Source organism: Elephas maximus, chromosome 11 (genome assembly GCF_024166365.1).
Source record: "Elephas maximus indicus isolate mEleMax1 chromosome 11, mEleMax1 primary haplotype, whole genome shotgun sequence".
Taxonomy (NCBI): Eukaryota; Metazoa; Chordata; class Mammalia; order Proboscidea; family Elephantidae; genus Elephas; species Elephas maximus.
In genome coordinates, this window is record NC_064829.1 from 92,343,540 (window position 1) to 92,358,772 (window position 15,233).

A 15,233-nucleotide genomic window follows, 5' to 3' on the forward strand; every position below is an offset into this window, starting at 1 on the left:
TCCTGTGCCATCCTCACAACTGTTGCTGTGCTTGAGCCCATTGTTACAGCCACTGTGTCAATCTATCTCATTGAGGGTCTTCCTCTTTTTCACTGACCCTCTACTTTACCAAGCCTGATGTTTTTCTCCAGGGACTGATCCCTCTTCATAACATGTCCAAAGTATGTGAGACATAGTCTAGTCATCCTTGCTTCTAAGGACCATTCTGGTTGTACTTCTTCCAAGACAGATTTGTTCATTCTTTTGGCAGTCCATGGTATATTGAATATTCTTCACCAACATCACAATTCAAAGATGTCAATTTTTCTTCGGTATTGCTTATTCATTGTCCAGCTTTCACATGCATATGAGGTGATTGAAAGCACCATGACTTGAGTCAGGCACACCTTAGTTCTCAAGGTGACATCTTTATAAATATACATATATAGAGAGAAATTTTTATCAAGGAAATGGCTCACTTGTTGTTGAGTCTGGAAAGTCCCAAGGCCATGGGTCAGGCTGGAAGCTTCTCCTGACTCACATAGCTGAAGAGGCTGGCAAATCCAAGATCAGCAGACCAGACAGCAAGCTTCTGGCTCCTAGGCTGCAGAAGTCAATGAATCTAAGATCGGCAGGTAAGCTGCTAGCTCAAGTCCCAAGAACCAGAGATCAGATGAACAGGAGCCAGCTGCAGGATCCGGAGCAAGCAAAAGCCTGTGAGCCTTGCCAGAAAGTCTACATATATTGGATGCTGGCCACACCCCCAAGGAAACTGACTTTCCACTGATTGGCTACTCACAGCATCCCATCATGGAGGTGATCACATTATATCAGATCCCATCATGAAAGTGATTACATAATTATACGATTGCAAAACTACACCACAACTGACTAACCACTGAGAATCACGGCCCAGCCAAGTTGACGCACAACCTTAACCATCACAATGGGTGCTGGAATGGGAAGGGCCGATGTACATCTATTATCAGAAAGAAAGGAGAATAATGTCTGGCAAATTTCCAGAAGATATACATTTGAACATTTTATAGAGATTAAGAAAGACCAGTTAAATGCTAAGGTGCATAAATTTCAAAAAGAACTTTTATATTAACTCTTCATGGTGAAGTGAAGAAAATTAAGGTTAAATTTTTAAAATAGTCTTTAAATTACTTCCTAGAGAAGTAGTTTGCCCTCGCTAGAATGACAAGCTCCTTGGGAGCAGGCTTCCCAACAGCAAAATAAGTGCAAGAAGATATTGGAAAAATAAGTTAAAAGACCTAATTGTGAGTAGGGAATTCTATTGTTGTTGTAGTTAGTTGCCATTGAGTCAATTTTGTACTGAGCCAATTTTTTATTAAAAGAAAGTGGTGAAAGGGTCATCAAGAGATAAATCTCTATAGATGGGGAAACTTGGGGCATGGCTGACCTGTTGAGACTCGTGTCACGTCAGGCTGCATCTTCATGAGGGTAAGGAAGACATTGGGGCATTTTCAAGAATACAAAGTCATACATATTCTAATGTTTATACTGTCATTGAAATCAATACACAATGATGTAATTCAGCTACAAGAAAAACGTATCTAAAATGGAGAAAGTAAGATTCAAAAGAGAGAAAAAATGGCAAAGTAAATCAATGCTGAAAATATACATAGTTGTATATATATGTCTGAAAATGCCCTATTCTCATTCTAGCTTCCTATTCTTTCTTTTTTCTTACTTCAATTAAAGGCTATGATTCGACTACTTGGAGAGGCAATGACACCTGAAAATTAAAGGATCTACCCCCCACTGCCTTCTTTATCTGGATGCCAGTAGAGAGGGTCTCTGGGAGGTAGGAGGAGAGGAATTGCACCCTCCAACACCATCATTCGGAGTACATGATTTGGCTTTTCTCCTCCCTTTACTCTCTTCTCACCTCTCCTATATATCTTTAGGTCTTCTCAGTAGAAGGGAACAAGCAGCCTGGGATCCCAGAAGAGAAATGTGCCTGGGTGGGGCTGCCATATCTCCTTCAACAAGTCCCATTAGATTTGAGACTGGCCTTATCTGGGGGACACATTGTTAAAATTGTATTATGACAAGGGTGTTGTACAGGGAAGCTGTAGTATGACAGGGGCATTGTACAGGGAAGTTGGCCCGGAAGAGCACTCCATGGGGCTGAGTGTGGGAAGCTCTGCCATCTTGGGCACAGCTATGCTGTCCCACTCTGTTCTGTCTACAGGAAAGGTCATGTCCACCCCAGATGTGGTGTTCGAGCTGGTGGACTTTGAGGGAGTGTTTATCCTTGGAATGCTCTGGAACAGAAGAGACCTTGAATTTAAAGAGGTGTTAATTCTTTCCTAAAATATCTCTTAATTCTGGCCGGAAAGCGGGAAAGATAAAAAGGAGTCTTTATCTTTTTCTGCCCTTTCAAGTTTCCTGTCAAACCTGTTCCATGGTCTCCATATGAATTCGTATCCTCCTGAGCAAACAATACTCTCTTTCAGATGGAACTATGAATATGATTTTTATTCACAGATTAGTTTTGACTGTTCTAGGATTTTATGCATATGAATCATACAGCATTGCTATCCTGGGTAGGCTTCATTAGCAGTTTTTAGTGAAAATTTATGAGATAATCCTAAAAGTTACATAGGCATTCAAAAGGCCAAATATAATCATAGCAATATTGAAGGACAAGAATGGAAGAACTGTGCTAGCCCTAATAATTCAAATTACTAGAAAGGGAACCCAAATTGACTGGGGTTCGAAACACTTCAGAGATTTACATAGGGCCATATCTCAGACTGTCGAGTTGGGGTACTTTGATTCTAAAGCACACAGTGTTTTGGAGCTGTATGCTATGAAGCTAAATGCAGACACCTCTTGCAACCAGTGCCCCTGCTCCTCCTCCCCATGTCATCTGCTGGAATTTTAGACACAGAAACTATCCAAGAGCTCTATCTCCTGTTACAAAGTAGGACAGAAAACATAGTCACTCCCATGGTAATAGCAAGAAAGTACTGGATAAATTAAAATCATATTTTCTTTAAAGCTCTAAAGGAAAATTGAACATAAAGAACCTCTTAGAATAATGGTCAAAAGATATGAATGGATATATAAAATGTGGTATACCCATACAAAGGAATATTATTCAGCAAAAAAAGGCAAGGTGGGCGGATGGGGATGAAGTATTGATACACGCTGCAACATGAATGAGTCTTGAAAACATTACGCTATGTGAAGGAAGCAAGGCACAAAAGACCATGTATTATATGATTCCATTTATATTAAATATTCAGAATGGGAAAATCTATAGAGACAGAAGGTAGATTACTGGTAACCTAGGGCTGGAGAAGATGGAGGAAAATGGGAATGGCTGCTAATGAATACAGGGTTTCTTTTGGGGATATGGAAAGATTCCAAAATTGATTGTGGTGATGGTTGCCCAACTCTGTGAATATACTAAAGAACACTGAATTGTATATTTTAAATACATCAATTGTATGGTATGTGAACTATATCTTATTAAACCAGTTACCAAAAAAAAATCCAGAACAAAAAAAAAAAAAGGTATTAACTGACAGTTTATATCAAATATACACAATAAAGTTCAAACATAAAAAATGATGCTGTTTCACTTGTTTAAAAGAAAAATAAACAAAAACTACACCGCAGTATGGTTTTTAATCCATCAGATTGGTAGCATTTCATAAGCTTGACCACAAATATTACTGGGAGGGCTTGGGAAAACTGCCATTCTTCTTATGTCTGTCTGGCAGGACTGAAAAATGAAACAAAACCTTTTTTGCCATATCTAGAAAATTACATAATAAGCAACATTTTAACACAACAATCTTATCTCTAGATATCTGTCTTGAAGGTATATAAACACAAAGATACCGGGAAGGAGTGAGCTTCTTGCTCAGCTCTATTTTAAAAAGTGAAATTACTCTCGGGCATCTGGAGGAAAAGATAAAATCCAGTGTGCCATGCCGTCGAGTCAATTCTGACTCATACTGACCCCATAGGACAGAATAGAACTGCCCCATAGAGTTTCCAAGGAGCACCTGGCGGATTCAAACTGCCAACCCTTTGGTTAGCAGCCGTAGCACTTAACCACTACGCCACCAGGGTTTCCGGGGACAAGATAGTCATGAAAATTAATGAAGAAAGTGGAAAGGTGGAGGAGTAGGAAACTCCAGGAATTGGTCCCTCGACCAAAACAACTACTGAGCTGGCAGCAGCTGTCTGAATCAACTAATTTGAACTCTAGAGTCTAGTGGAATACTTGTAGCACCTAGAGCAGTGCCTGAAGAGGCTGGTAAATTCTGGTGATCTTTGATATTTCATGGCAGATAGCTGTGGGGACCAGAGATCTATCTAAGGTATAGCAGGTATGGCATGTGTGCTGGATACCACTTGAAGGCGGAGGCAGTTTCTATTAACCTGGTACAGCCCAAAGTCCTTCCTCAGGCACGGTAGACACAGAGGCATGGTGAGGGGAGGTAAAAGGGGGTACTTGCTTCTGGTTGCAAGTCCAAGGGAGCATCACAGGAGGCACGGAATGACATTCCAAGGGGCCACAAATATGAAAGTCGCCTGACTGAGGTAGCCAGACAAGAGGCAGGAAGGCGTTCCTGCTGAGGTTTTGCTGCTATCAAAGTCTATTCATCTTGAAATTGTGTGTGGTGAGGAGGGGGTGTGCAACTTAGAGATTGCCCCTGGGCACTCATTACCTTCCCTATGCCCCTGCAGTGCTTGCCATAGGCACTATTTTCCATAGATATTCCTCTGGTGGGGGCTGAAGTCAGTATTTCTCAGCTTGCTGGTGCCAGGGTGTCTTAGCCATCTAGTGCTGCTATAACAGAAATACATAACAGGATGGCTTTAACAAACAAAAGTTTACTTCCTCCCAGTAAAGTAGGTTAAAGTCCAAATTCAGGGCATCAGCTCTAGGGGAAGGCTTTCTCTCTCTGCCGGCCTTCTCATCAATGTTCCCCTGGACTAGGAGCTTTTCCAAGCAGGAAACCCGGGTCCAAAGGACACGCTCTGCTCCCAGCACTGCTTTCTTGGTGGAATGAGGTCCCCCCTCTCTACTTGCTTCTCTTTCCTTTTTATCTCTTGAGAGATAAAAGGTATTGCAGGCCACACCCCAGGGAAACTTCTTTTGTATTGGATCAGGGATGTGACCTGGGTAAGGGTGTTACAATCCCACCTTAATCCTCTTTAACATAAAATTACAATCACAAAATGGAGGACAACCACAGAATACTGGAAATGATGGCCTAAACAAGTTGATACATATTTTATGGGGGACACAATTCAATCCATGACACAGAGTGAGTAGTAAGGACCTTGTTCTACAAAAATCGGAGCTGTGTGCTTTGATTGCTGACTGCTGCTTTTGATCACTAAGAGGGCAATACAAAGAGTGGTCATTGTTTCAATCTCCACAAGCTGAAGCCCTCAAGGGATTTAAAGATAGTGTACTTTTTTTTTTTTCTTTTACTCTTTTGAGAGTCAGAGATTTAAGGAAATCTTTTTCAGGTCACTGGCTGGCCACAGAGGTAACAGAAGAGAAACTTCAGTAACCACACACAATAAAGAATACACACTTTGCAAAAATCATTTGGAATAGACAAACAGATCACTCCAGCACTCAACAAGCAAAAATCAGCGATCTCTGAGAATTAGGAGTATTTAATATCCAGAGTTACCAAAAACATAATCTTCAGAATGTCTGGTTCTCAACAAAATATTACAAAACATGCAAAGAAACAGAAATGGATGGCTCATTCACAGGAGAAATAGAAATTGGGAGAAACTTTCCCTGAGGAAGTGCAGATATTGAAATTATTAGTCAAAGATGTTAAATCAACCATCTTACATATGTTCAGTTGAGACAGACGGGTCGCCCTGGGGAGCCTACGTCCATAATCTTGAAACATTCTTGAGATCAAACCATTCCCTAGAACAATTGAGAAAAACAACCCCATGAAAGGCTGTTAGAGTTTCAGATTGCCTAAGATATACTTCCTCAAAGTTGTCTTTCAGAAGCAGCCAGATAGAACCAGTCCCAGGGACATGCGCAGAACATCCACCTGCAACCACTATATTGTTGCCGAAGAACGGTCTCTGCTCTTGTCTTCGGTGTAGGAAAGAATTCTAACACTGAGATAAATAGTGCCAAGCAAGTAGAGGTTTATTAGCAAGCAGAGGGTTAGTAGTAAAAGTACACTTGACTAGGAAGCATCAAGTGGGCTACTCAGATATAGAGAGAATCTGAGAGCCCCAATCGTCCTTTTCTTAGGGTTTTATACCCTTCTTGTCTCTTATCTGTCCCTGTTAATATTTAAAAGCCAGGACAGGACCGCCTATGGAGGCTATTTCTTTGGCTTAAGGTTTAACTATGTAGGGACCATCTTACTGAGGAATGTCACCACCCCCTGCCTCTTCCTCTTCCTGAGTGCACACTCTCCCCCCCTCCACAATATGACCTTCCACCAGAGGCAGTAAAGAGCTGCAGTTGCAGCTGGGAATTGAACTCGGGGAACCGGTGACTGCACAGGCGTGACACCCCATAATAAGTGCTGCCAACCTTCCCAGAAGCCTTCGTCATGGACTCTGTCTTACTGGCAAAATGCTTACGCAGATAAGAAACTAAAGAGCCACATCAAAAATCCTAGCTGCTGATCCGCTATGACCCCACTTCCGTATCTTAGTGAACAATAAAAACTCGAGACAAAGACTTGTGTGCAGGAGTAGCCTGCTAGAGTGCTATACACTCAGCTGCTGCCCCACTGCACAGTGCTCTCATTTCTAATAAAGGCTTTCCTTTTAATAGTCAGCCAAGTCTCCCCGAGTAATTCTTTTCTCGTGGGCAAGACAAAGACTTACTTTTTGGGGTCCATGGGTCCCAGACTGTAACACAATGTGCTAAAGGAAACTATGGGCTAAGAACAAAAGAAAATCAGGAGGGAGGACACTGAGAGGAACACGAGAACAAAGTGCAAGAACAGTAAATACTATAGCATAGACAATCCTGCAACAACAGTATCAACAAAGACTAAATTATGAATTGATACAAAGGGAGATAAATACACCAAGAGGTATGGGAGGATATGAGGGAACACTGCCGCCTACTGATACATGTTTGGTCGCAAATATTTCTACATACATAACTGTAGGTGCTGTGTATATGTTAATATAGACAATTCAGCACACAAGGACCACAATCAGGGCAACTTCTTAGTCATAACCACACACCTCACAAGGCGAAGCTCCCAGGCTTGAAGATGAAGGACTATAGACTCAGGGAACATATACGTCAGCTGGCACAGCAGAGTTCATAAAGACAAAGTTCTACATCCTACTTTGGTGAGTAGTGTCTGGGGTCTTTAAGCGCTTTCAAGTGACCATCTAAGATACTGTTATTGGTCTCTTATGTCCAGAGAAAAGGAGAATTAAGAAAACCAAAAACCCAAGGGAGCCATTAGTCCAAAGGACTAATGGACCACATGAACCACAGACTATATGGCCCCGAGACCAGAAGAACTAGGTGGTGCCTGGCTACTGCTACCAACCCCTCTGACTGGAATCACAGCAGAGAGTCCCATACAGAGTGGTAGAAAAATCCTAGAACAAAAAATCAAATTCTCAAAAAGTCCAGACCTACTAGTCTGACAGAGACTGGAGGAACCCTGAGACTATGGCCCTAAGACATCCTTCTGAACTGGAACTGAAGCCATCCCTGGAGACCACCTTTCAGCCAAATCATAGACAGACCCATAAAATAAACAATAACACCCTTACAACGATCAATTATATGAGATCAGAAGGGAACATTTGTCCAAAAGCAAAGATGAGAAGGCAGGAAGGGGTAGAAAACCAGGACGAAAGGAAACGGGGAACCTAGGATGGAAATGGGGAGAGTGGGGACACATTGTGGGGAATGAAACCAGTGTCATGGAACACTTTACATAAAAAAAAAAATTACATACAAACTATCAAATGGGAAACTAATGTGCTCTGTAAGCTTTCACTTAAAACACAATAAAAAATTAAACAAACAAACAAAAAAGATTTACTCAGGGAGACCACAATGTCTACAACTAGGGTGAGAGATAGAGAGGAAAAAAATCTTTCATGCCCTTCTCTTCATATTCCATAAGAGCTCAGCATCTTTCACGTTCCAACATTTCTCTTTCTTCCAACAGCTTTTCTTTTGCCTTCTCTACCTGGGGCCCTTAAAGGCAAAAAAGCTCTAGCCTCTAACATTCTCAGTGGCCTCAGGGCATCTAAACTCCTCATCTTCCAGCCAGATTTCCTATAGTACAGATTTGGGATTAAAGAGCTCTTAGATAGGCAGAGGCCCGACAAAGGCAGAATAACTAAGAGAAAAATCAAACTACTTGAGCCATTTCCATTCTCCAGCTGAACTCCTGTCTTAGTTAATTAGTGCTGCTATAACAGAAATACCACAAGGGAATGGCTTTAACAAAGGGAAATTTATTTCCTCACAGTAAAGTAGGCTAGAAGTACAAATTTAGGCCCTCAGCTCCAGGAAAAGGCTTTCTCTCTCTGTCGGCTCTGGAAGAAGGTCCATCTCATCAATCTTCCCCTGGACTAGGAGTTTCTCCAAGCAGGAACCCCAGGTCCAAAGGATTCACTTTGCTCTCGGCACTGTTGCCTTGGTGATGTGAGGTCCCCCTGTCTCTCTGCTCACTTCTCTCTTTTATATCTCAAAAGAGATTGGCTCAAGACACAATCCAATCTTGTAGATTGAACCCAGCCTCATTAACATAACTGTCACCTATCTTCTCTCAGTAACATCATAGAGGCAGGATTTACAACACATAGGAAAATCACATCAGATGACAAAATGATGGACAATCACACAATACTGGGAATCATCACCTAGTCAAATTGATAACTCAGAAGTGGTTAGGTTTAGGATCCATTCCATACTTGTATGACCTCAACTTATTGATGATTTATTTTTATGCAAATAATGTGAGCCTTCTATGTTTGTTTGCCAGCTGCTCCCTCCCCCTGCAAGGTATTTTGGTAAGTGCTGCTATGCCAGTTTTTCTCTATATGCTGCTGTAAAAAAATTACCATAGCATGCATATGACAATACCTCACAGGTGGAGGGAGCCGCTTTCAAACAAACATAGAAGGTCCGCATCATCCCACTGCCTTCTGGCAGTGCTTCTGACTTGTATAAATAGCAACATAGACACAGATGCATGCACAAATGGGGGAAAACAGACACTGTGTGAGAACTGTCTACAAGCCAAGAAACCAAGAAACACCTGGGGCTACCTACAAGGCAGGACTAGACATGGCCAAGACCCTGATTTGGATTTTTAACCTCCAGAACTGTAAGAAAATAAATGCCTGTTCTTTCAAGTGACCCACTTGTGATATTTGTGTTATACTAGCACCAGGAAACTAAGGCAGATGACGTATTTAAATTCCTAAAATTAAAAAAAAAAGAAAGAATTGTATCAGCCAAGAATCCTATGCGTGACAAAACCATCCTTCAAGAATGAAGCTGTAACTCCCCACAGGACTGAGCTTTTGGCCCATCTCCACTCCACAATTTCCGCCTGTTAGGTGTCCTCTCTAAGATCACACTGGCTCCTATAATACCACCAAAAACCAAACCCATTGCCATTGAGTCAATTCCAACTCATAGTGACACTATAGGACAGAATACAAGTGCCCCATAGGGTTTCCAAGGAGAAGCTGGTAGATTCTAACTGCTGACTATTTGGTTAGCAGCCAAGCTCTTAATCACGGTGCCAACAGGGCTCCAAACCACAGTATGTTGTAATTGTTAACTTGTATGTCCCCTTGACCAAATGTGAGTCACTTGTCTCTGTAGCACTAGTAGTTGTCACATGGGAGTTGTTCCTTGAATGCTCATTAAGTAAATGGGTAAATATACATATGGGAAAAAATGACCACTTTGCTATTATACTAAGAATCAAAAATAATGAAGGTGGTATTAGAGAATTTTTTAGTTACATGGACCTTAGAAAATGTTTACCAATTCCTTTGTTTTAAAAGTGGGGGAAAAAAGAAAATGTTCACATTAAGGAATATAAAATTTTTACCTAAAAAAAAGCACACAAATTTTCTTGGAGATCAGATGATTTTGATTCAAAATATAACCCTGCAAATTAATAGTATGTATCCGAAGAAGAATTGATGCCTTTGAATTATGGTGTTGTCAAAAATATTGAATGTACCATGGACTGCCAAAAGAACGAACAGATCTGTCTTGGAAGAAGTACAACCAGAATGCTCCTTGGAGGGGAGGATGGTGAGACTTCATCTCACATGCTTTGGACATATTATCAGGAGGGATCAGCCCCTGGAGAAGGACATCATACTTGGTAAAGTAGAGGGTCAGTGAAAAAGAGGAAGACCCTCAGTGAGATGGTTGCAACAATGGGCTTAAATATAGCAATGATTAAGAGTCACACCAGTACTATTCAAACTATTTCAGAGCACAGACAAGGAAGGAGTATTCCCAAATTCATTCTATGAAGCCGGCGTAACCCTGATACCAAAGCCACACACACACACACAAAAATTACAGGCCAATATCTCTTATGACTATAGATGCAAAAATTCTCAACAAAATTCTAGCCAATAGAATTCAGCATCATATCAAAAAAATAACACACCACGACCAAGTGGAATTCACACCAGGTATGCGAGGATGATTCAACATTAGAAAATCAGTGTAAACCACCACATAAGTAGAACAAAAGAAAAAAATCATACGATCATCTCAATCTATGTAGAAAAGGCATTTGGTAGAGTCCAACACCCATTCCTGACAAAAACTCTCAATAAAATATGAATAGAAGGGAAATTCTTTGACATAATGAAAGGCATCTATACAAAACCAACAGCCAACATCATTCTGAATAGAGAGAGACTAAAAGCATTCCCCTTGAGAATGGTAACAAGACAAGGATGCCCTTTATCACCACTCATATCTGACATTGTGCTGGAAGTTTACAGGGGAGAGGAGGGGTGGGGAGGGGAAATCACTAATTAAATAGTAGACAAGTGTTGATTTCGGAGAAGGGAAAGACAACACATAATATAAGGAAAGTCAGCACAACTCGACCAATGCAAAGTCATAGAAGCTTCCTAGACACACCCAAACACCTTGAGGGACCCAGTTACTGGGGCTGAGCGCTGGAGATCATGGTCTCAGGGGACATTTAGGTCAATTGGCATGACATAGTTCATAAAGAAAATGTTCTTCATCCTACTTTGGTGAGTAGTATCTGGAGTCTTAAAAGCTTTTGATCGGCCATCTAAGATACATTTATTGGTCCCATCCTGTCCAGAGCAAAGGAGAGTGAAGAAAACCAAAGACACAAGGAAAATATTAGCCCAAAGGAGTAATGAACCACAGCCCCCAGCAGCCTGAGCCTGGAAGAACTAGATGATGCCCGGCTACCACCACCGACCATTCTAACAGGTATCACAGTAGAGGGTCCCAGAGAGAGCACAAGAAAAGTGTAGAACAAAATTCAAATCCACAAAAAAAAAAAAAAAACAGCCAGACTTACTGGTCTGACAGAGACTGGAGAAATCCCCAAGACTATAGCACCCTGGACATCCTGCTAACTCAGAACTGAAGCCACTCTTGAAGTTCAGCTTTCAACCAAAGATAAGGCAGTTCTGTAAAGTAAATATTAACACATGTGAGGAACATGCTTCTTAGTTCAGTCAAGAATACAAGACCAAATGGGCAAAACCTGCCCAAATGCAAAGATCAGAAGGCAGCAAGGGACTGGAAAACTGGAGGAATGGACACAGGGAACCCAGAGTGGAAAGGGAAAAGGGGAGAGTGCTGGTACAATGCAGAAATTGCAATCAATGTCTCAAAACAATTTGTGTATAAATTTTCTGAATAAGAAACTAATCTCCACTGTAAATTTTCACCTAAAGCACAATAAAATTTTAAAAAAGAAAAAAGATATATAGCAATGATAGTGAGGATGGTGCAGGATCAGGTAGTGTTTCGTTCTGCTGTACATAGGGTCACTGACTCCAACTGACTTGACTACACTGAAAAACAACACCCACAGAGAAGAAATTTAATCTAAATTTATCAGTTAAAAGAGATTTAGCAATTTGGTGGGATTATCAGCCTCATAGGAGAGTCAGGCTTACAATTAAATAGGATACTCTTTAGGAAGATGTTTTATGATCTGCATTGCTTTTTTCAAATATTGTTTATAATGTTGGAGCTCCAGGTCACTAAGCTATTGAAGAGCAGAACCAGGTCTGGAGATCCAGGTTCATTCATTCTCAGTTCTATGGGTTTTGTTACGGCATGACACTGATTGGATCTACTTGGTTTTCTGGGGGGCCAGGTATGGCCTAGAGTGGCCACAGCTCATAGGCTGGTCTGCTCTGACTGTAGCCAGACTTTTCCATTCCTCCAATGGTCTATATAAATTGTAACTCTTTCTACTTGAGTAGTGACCAGAGAAAAACTAGAGAGCACTGGTTTATTTAACCTCCCCCACCCCTTTCCCTGCCCCACTGATGGTCTGCCCTGATTTCCAGGTACTTGTTTTGCTTAGAGGTAGAACTCTGTCAGGGTTGTTTATAATCTTTGCTGTTTAAACATTTCCAAATTTTATGTAGACACAATAAAGTGTGTTTAAATAGAGAAAAAAAAAAACAAATCTTTGATCCAATACTTGGGTTGAAGTTCAGTAATCATTTTAATAACTGATAATAAGAAGCAACATTTACTTCAAATGTAAGGCAGGGTGAGAAAATCAGTGTCAAGGAAGGCTTCCCTGAACTTTCAATCCAAGACAGGACAATTAGGAAGTATCCGATCAGAGAAGGACAGAGACCTTCCCAGGAAGAGAAGAAAATGGGAAGGATGTGCAAAGGCTAAGGGAAGGTATAGTTCAAAGCCTTGGATAAGGCTGGTGACAGGTTGTCAGTGTCCATGAGCGTCATGTTCTGACACCTAGCAGGTAGCAGAGAACAGGAAGCTCCAGAAGGAGGGAATTTCATGGGTTATTCCAATGTGGGAGTCATCTGCTTGGATGTGAAATGGGATGCCCCCCAAATGCTGACGTCACAAAAGGGAAAGAGTGGAGACGGAAGATATGGCACTCACTAGCTTTGGGGAGTCTCTGAAATGAGGTGGGAGGAGGAAGAAAATGAAGAGGAAGACAGACGCTAGAGGGAAACGTAATCTGTGGTTTAGAAAGCGGGAAAGACGAGAGATTCAGGAAGAAATGAGGCGAGTGGGTGTGATTATCAGTATCAGACGTTGAAGCAAACCCATGGAGACAGGCGACTGACCAAGGAGAGGATGGAGCACTTCACTGCTGCTCCCCAGTGGCTTCTGAGGGTGGGGTCTAGGATCCAGGCAGGGGCCCCACACTGTCTCACCAGCAGCCTTCTCACAGGATGCAGACCACAACACAAAGTCCTAGTCACTTGTGGGCCCAACTGTGAGCGTCAGATCGCTTGGCTAAATCCTCCCTGAATCTGAAGTCATAGCTCTCTGGTGGGCATCATCTTGTCTCTGTCCTGGGCCTGGAGTCTGACTCCTCTGACAGGCGCCATTTTGTCTCCATTCCATGGGGTCATGTTGGGATTGGTACTGGCTGTGCCAAGCTTCTGTTAGAATCGCCACCAGGATCAGCAAGACCACAGCAGCCAGGCCCAGGCGTACATGATTCCCTACTGTGTAATTCCTGGAAGTGGGGGCTAGAAGCAGGACAGCGAGGTCAGGAAAGGTGGACAAGACTCATTCAACCCAGACCCCAGAGATGGAAGCTCCTTCCTTGCTTTGCTGGCCAGACCCTTTTTCCACCCAGCACTTCCATCTTGGCAGAGTTCCAGGTGGTTTACCTGTCACGGAGTCTGCTTCTGTGGGTGAGGGGCTGATGTCACCAGGTGCACCTAGGAATCAGAAAGGGCTGGTGCAAAGCTGGGCGGCCTTACCTGTCCCTTCTCAGGCTGACTTCAGCAACCTGAGTCCTCCCAATGACCTTCCCTCATCCTGAATGCTCATGCTCCTACCTCCCCAGGCTCCCTTCTCCCTGATCTCTCTACCAGTGTCTCTAAACCCCTAGGTTCCCATCCTCCATGTCCCAAAACCCACTCAACAATAGGACCTGGTGGCAGGGTGAAGCTGGAAAATTCAGCCCTTCCCTTGATCAAACTCAGCTCCTAATCTAGAGAAGTCACATCACCTTCTGTTTCTCAAATCCCCAGCAAAGGGTTCACCATAGTGAAGAGAAAGGAGAAAAGACAGCTCGTACAGAGGCGCTGTCCTCTCCCTCAATGACCTCTGTGTCCACAGCTCTTTCTTGGTCCAGAGGAACCAGAAGGAGCTGGAAACCTTACTCCCTCACCCAGCCCAGCAGTACCCCACCCTGTGCCCCTCCTGTTGCTGGAGTCGACTCTTCAGGTTTTTCATGGTGTCCACATGAGACCCAGATCTCTGGGAACCTCAATGCTGTCTGAAAGGCAGAGGGGACTCTTTGCTGAGGGATAGAAGGACCCAGAAGGTGTGGGAGGAGAAGGCAAGGAGGAGGGTGGAGGGTCTGAAGAGAGAAGGTGGAGCTGGGAACAGGACCCAGGAGCCTGGGGACAAACTCGAGGGCAGAACCTGATAGGTGAGGGCCCCAGATGACTCCTCACCTATCACCTCCAGCTTCAGGAATTCACTGTACTTAGACCAATTGGACTGTTTATAGTAGATGCAGCGATAAAGTCCCGCAGTGTCTTCACTCACTGAGGTGATGGGGAATTCAGCCTCTGTCTTCAACCTCAGATGGTTCTTCACATCCACATAGGAAAGCTTTCCCCTCTTCTGCAGACGGAATATATCAACTCGAGGAGGGCCCCGGCATACGAAGGTCACAGGTCTCCCCCAGAGGATCACAGAGCCTGGCTTAGCCAAGATGGAGGGTCTAGGTAGGACCACTAGGAGAGAATCAGAGCAGGGGCCTCAGGGTCCATTGTGAGGAAAGCATTTTTGTCTCTTTCTCTGTTATGTGGGACAGGTGTAAAGAGGTGTGGCCAAGTCCACAAGTTGCCTATCCCAAATTCACACCCCTTTCTTCTTTGAATCAGAGCAACAGTTTATAGCTGCAAAAACAAAAAGGTACGTATGGCCATGTTCAAGACAATGAGATGTAAGTAGAATTATTTTGTGGAGCTCATGGAAGAAAGCTTACAGGGAGTTGAGTGGTCCT

At 42.7% G+C, this 15,233-nt stretch overlaps 1 protein-coding gene across 1 annotated transcript in view; it reads right to left on the bottom strand.

Annotated features, from left to right (window-relative positions):
* LOC126086194 (uncharacterized) overlaps positions 1 to 15,233 on the bottom strand; it is a 54,475-nt gene that overhangs the window by 12,381 nt on the left and 26,861 nt on the right. Inside the window, exons 8-9 of the mRNA XM_049902373.1 lie at positions 14,677 to 14,961; positions 13,882 to 13,932 (exon numbers count right to left, since the gene is read on the bottom strand). Of these exons, the coding sequence (XP_049758330.1) occupies positions 13,882 to 13,932; positions 14,677 to 14,961 (336 nt within the window). The remainder of the gene's footprint in view (positions 1 to 13,881; positions 13,933 to 14,676; positions 14,962 to 15,233) is intronic.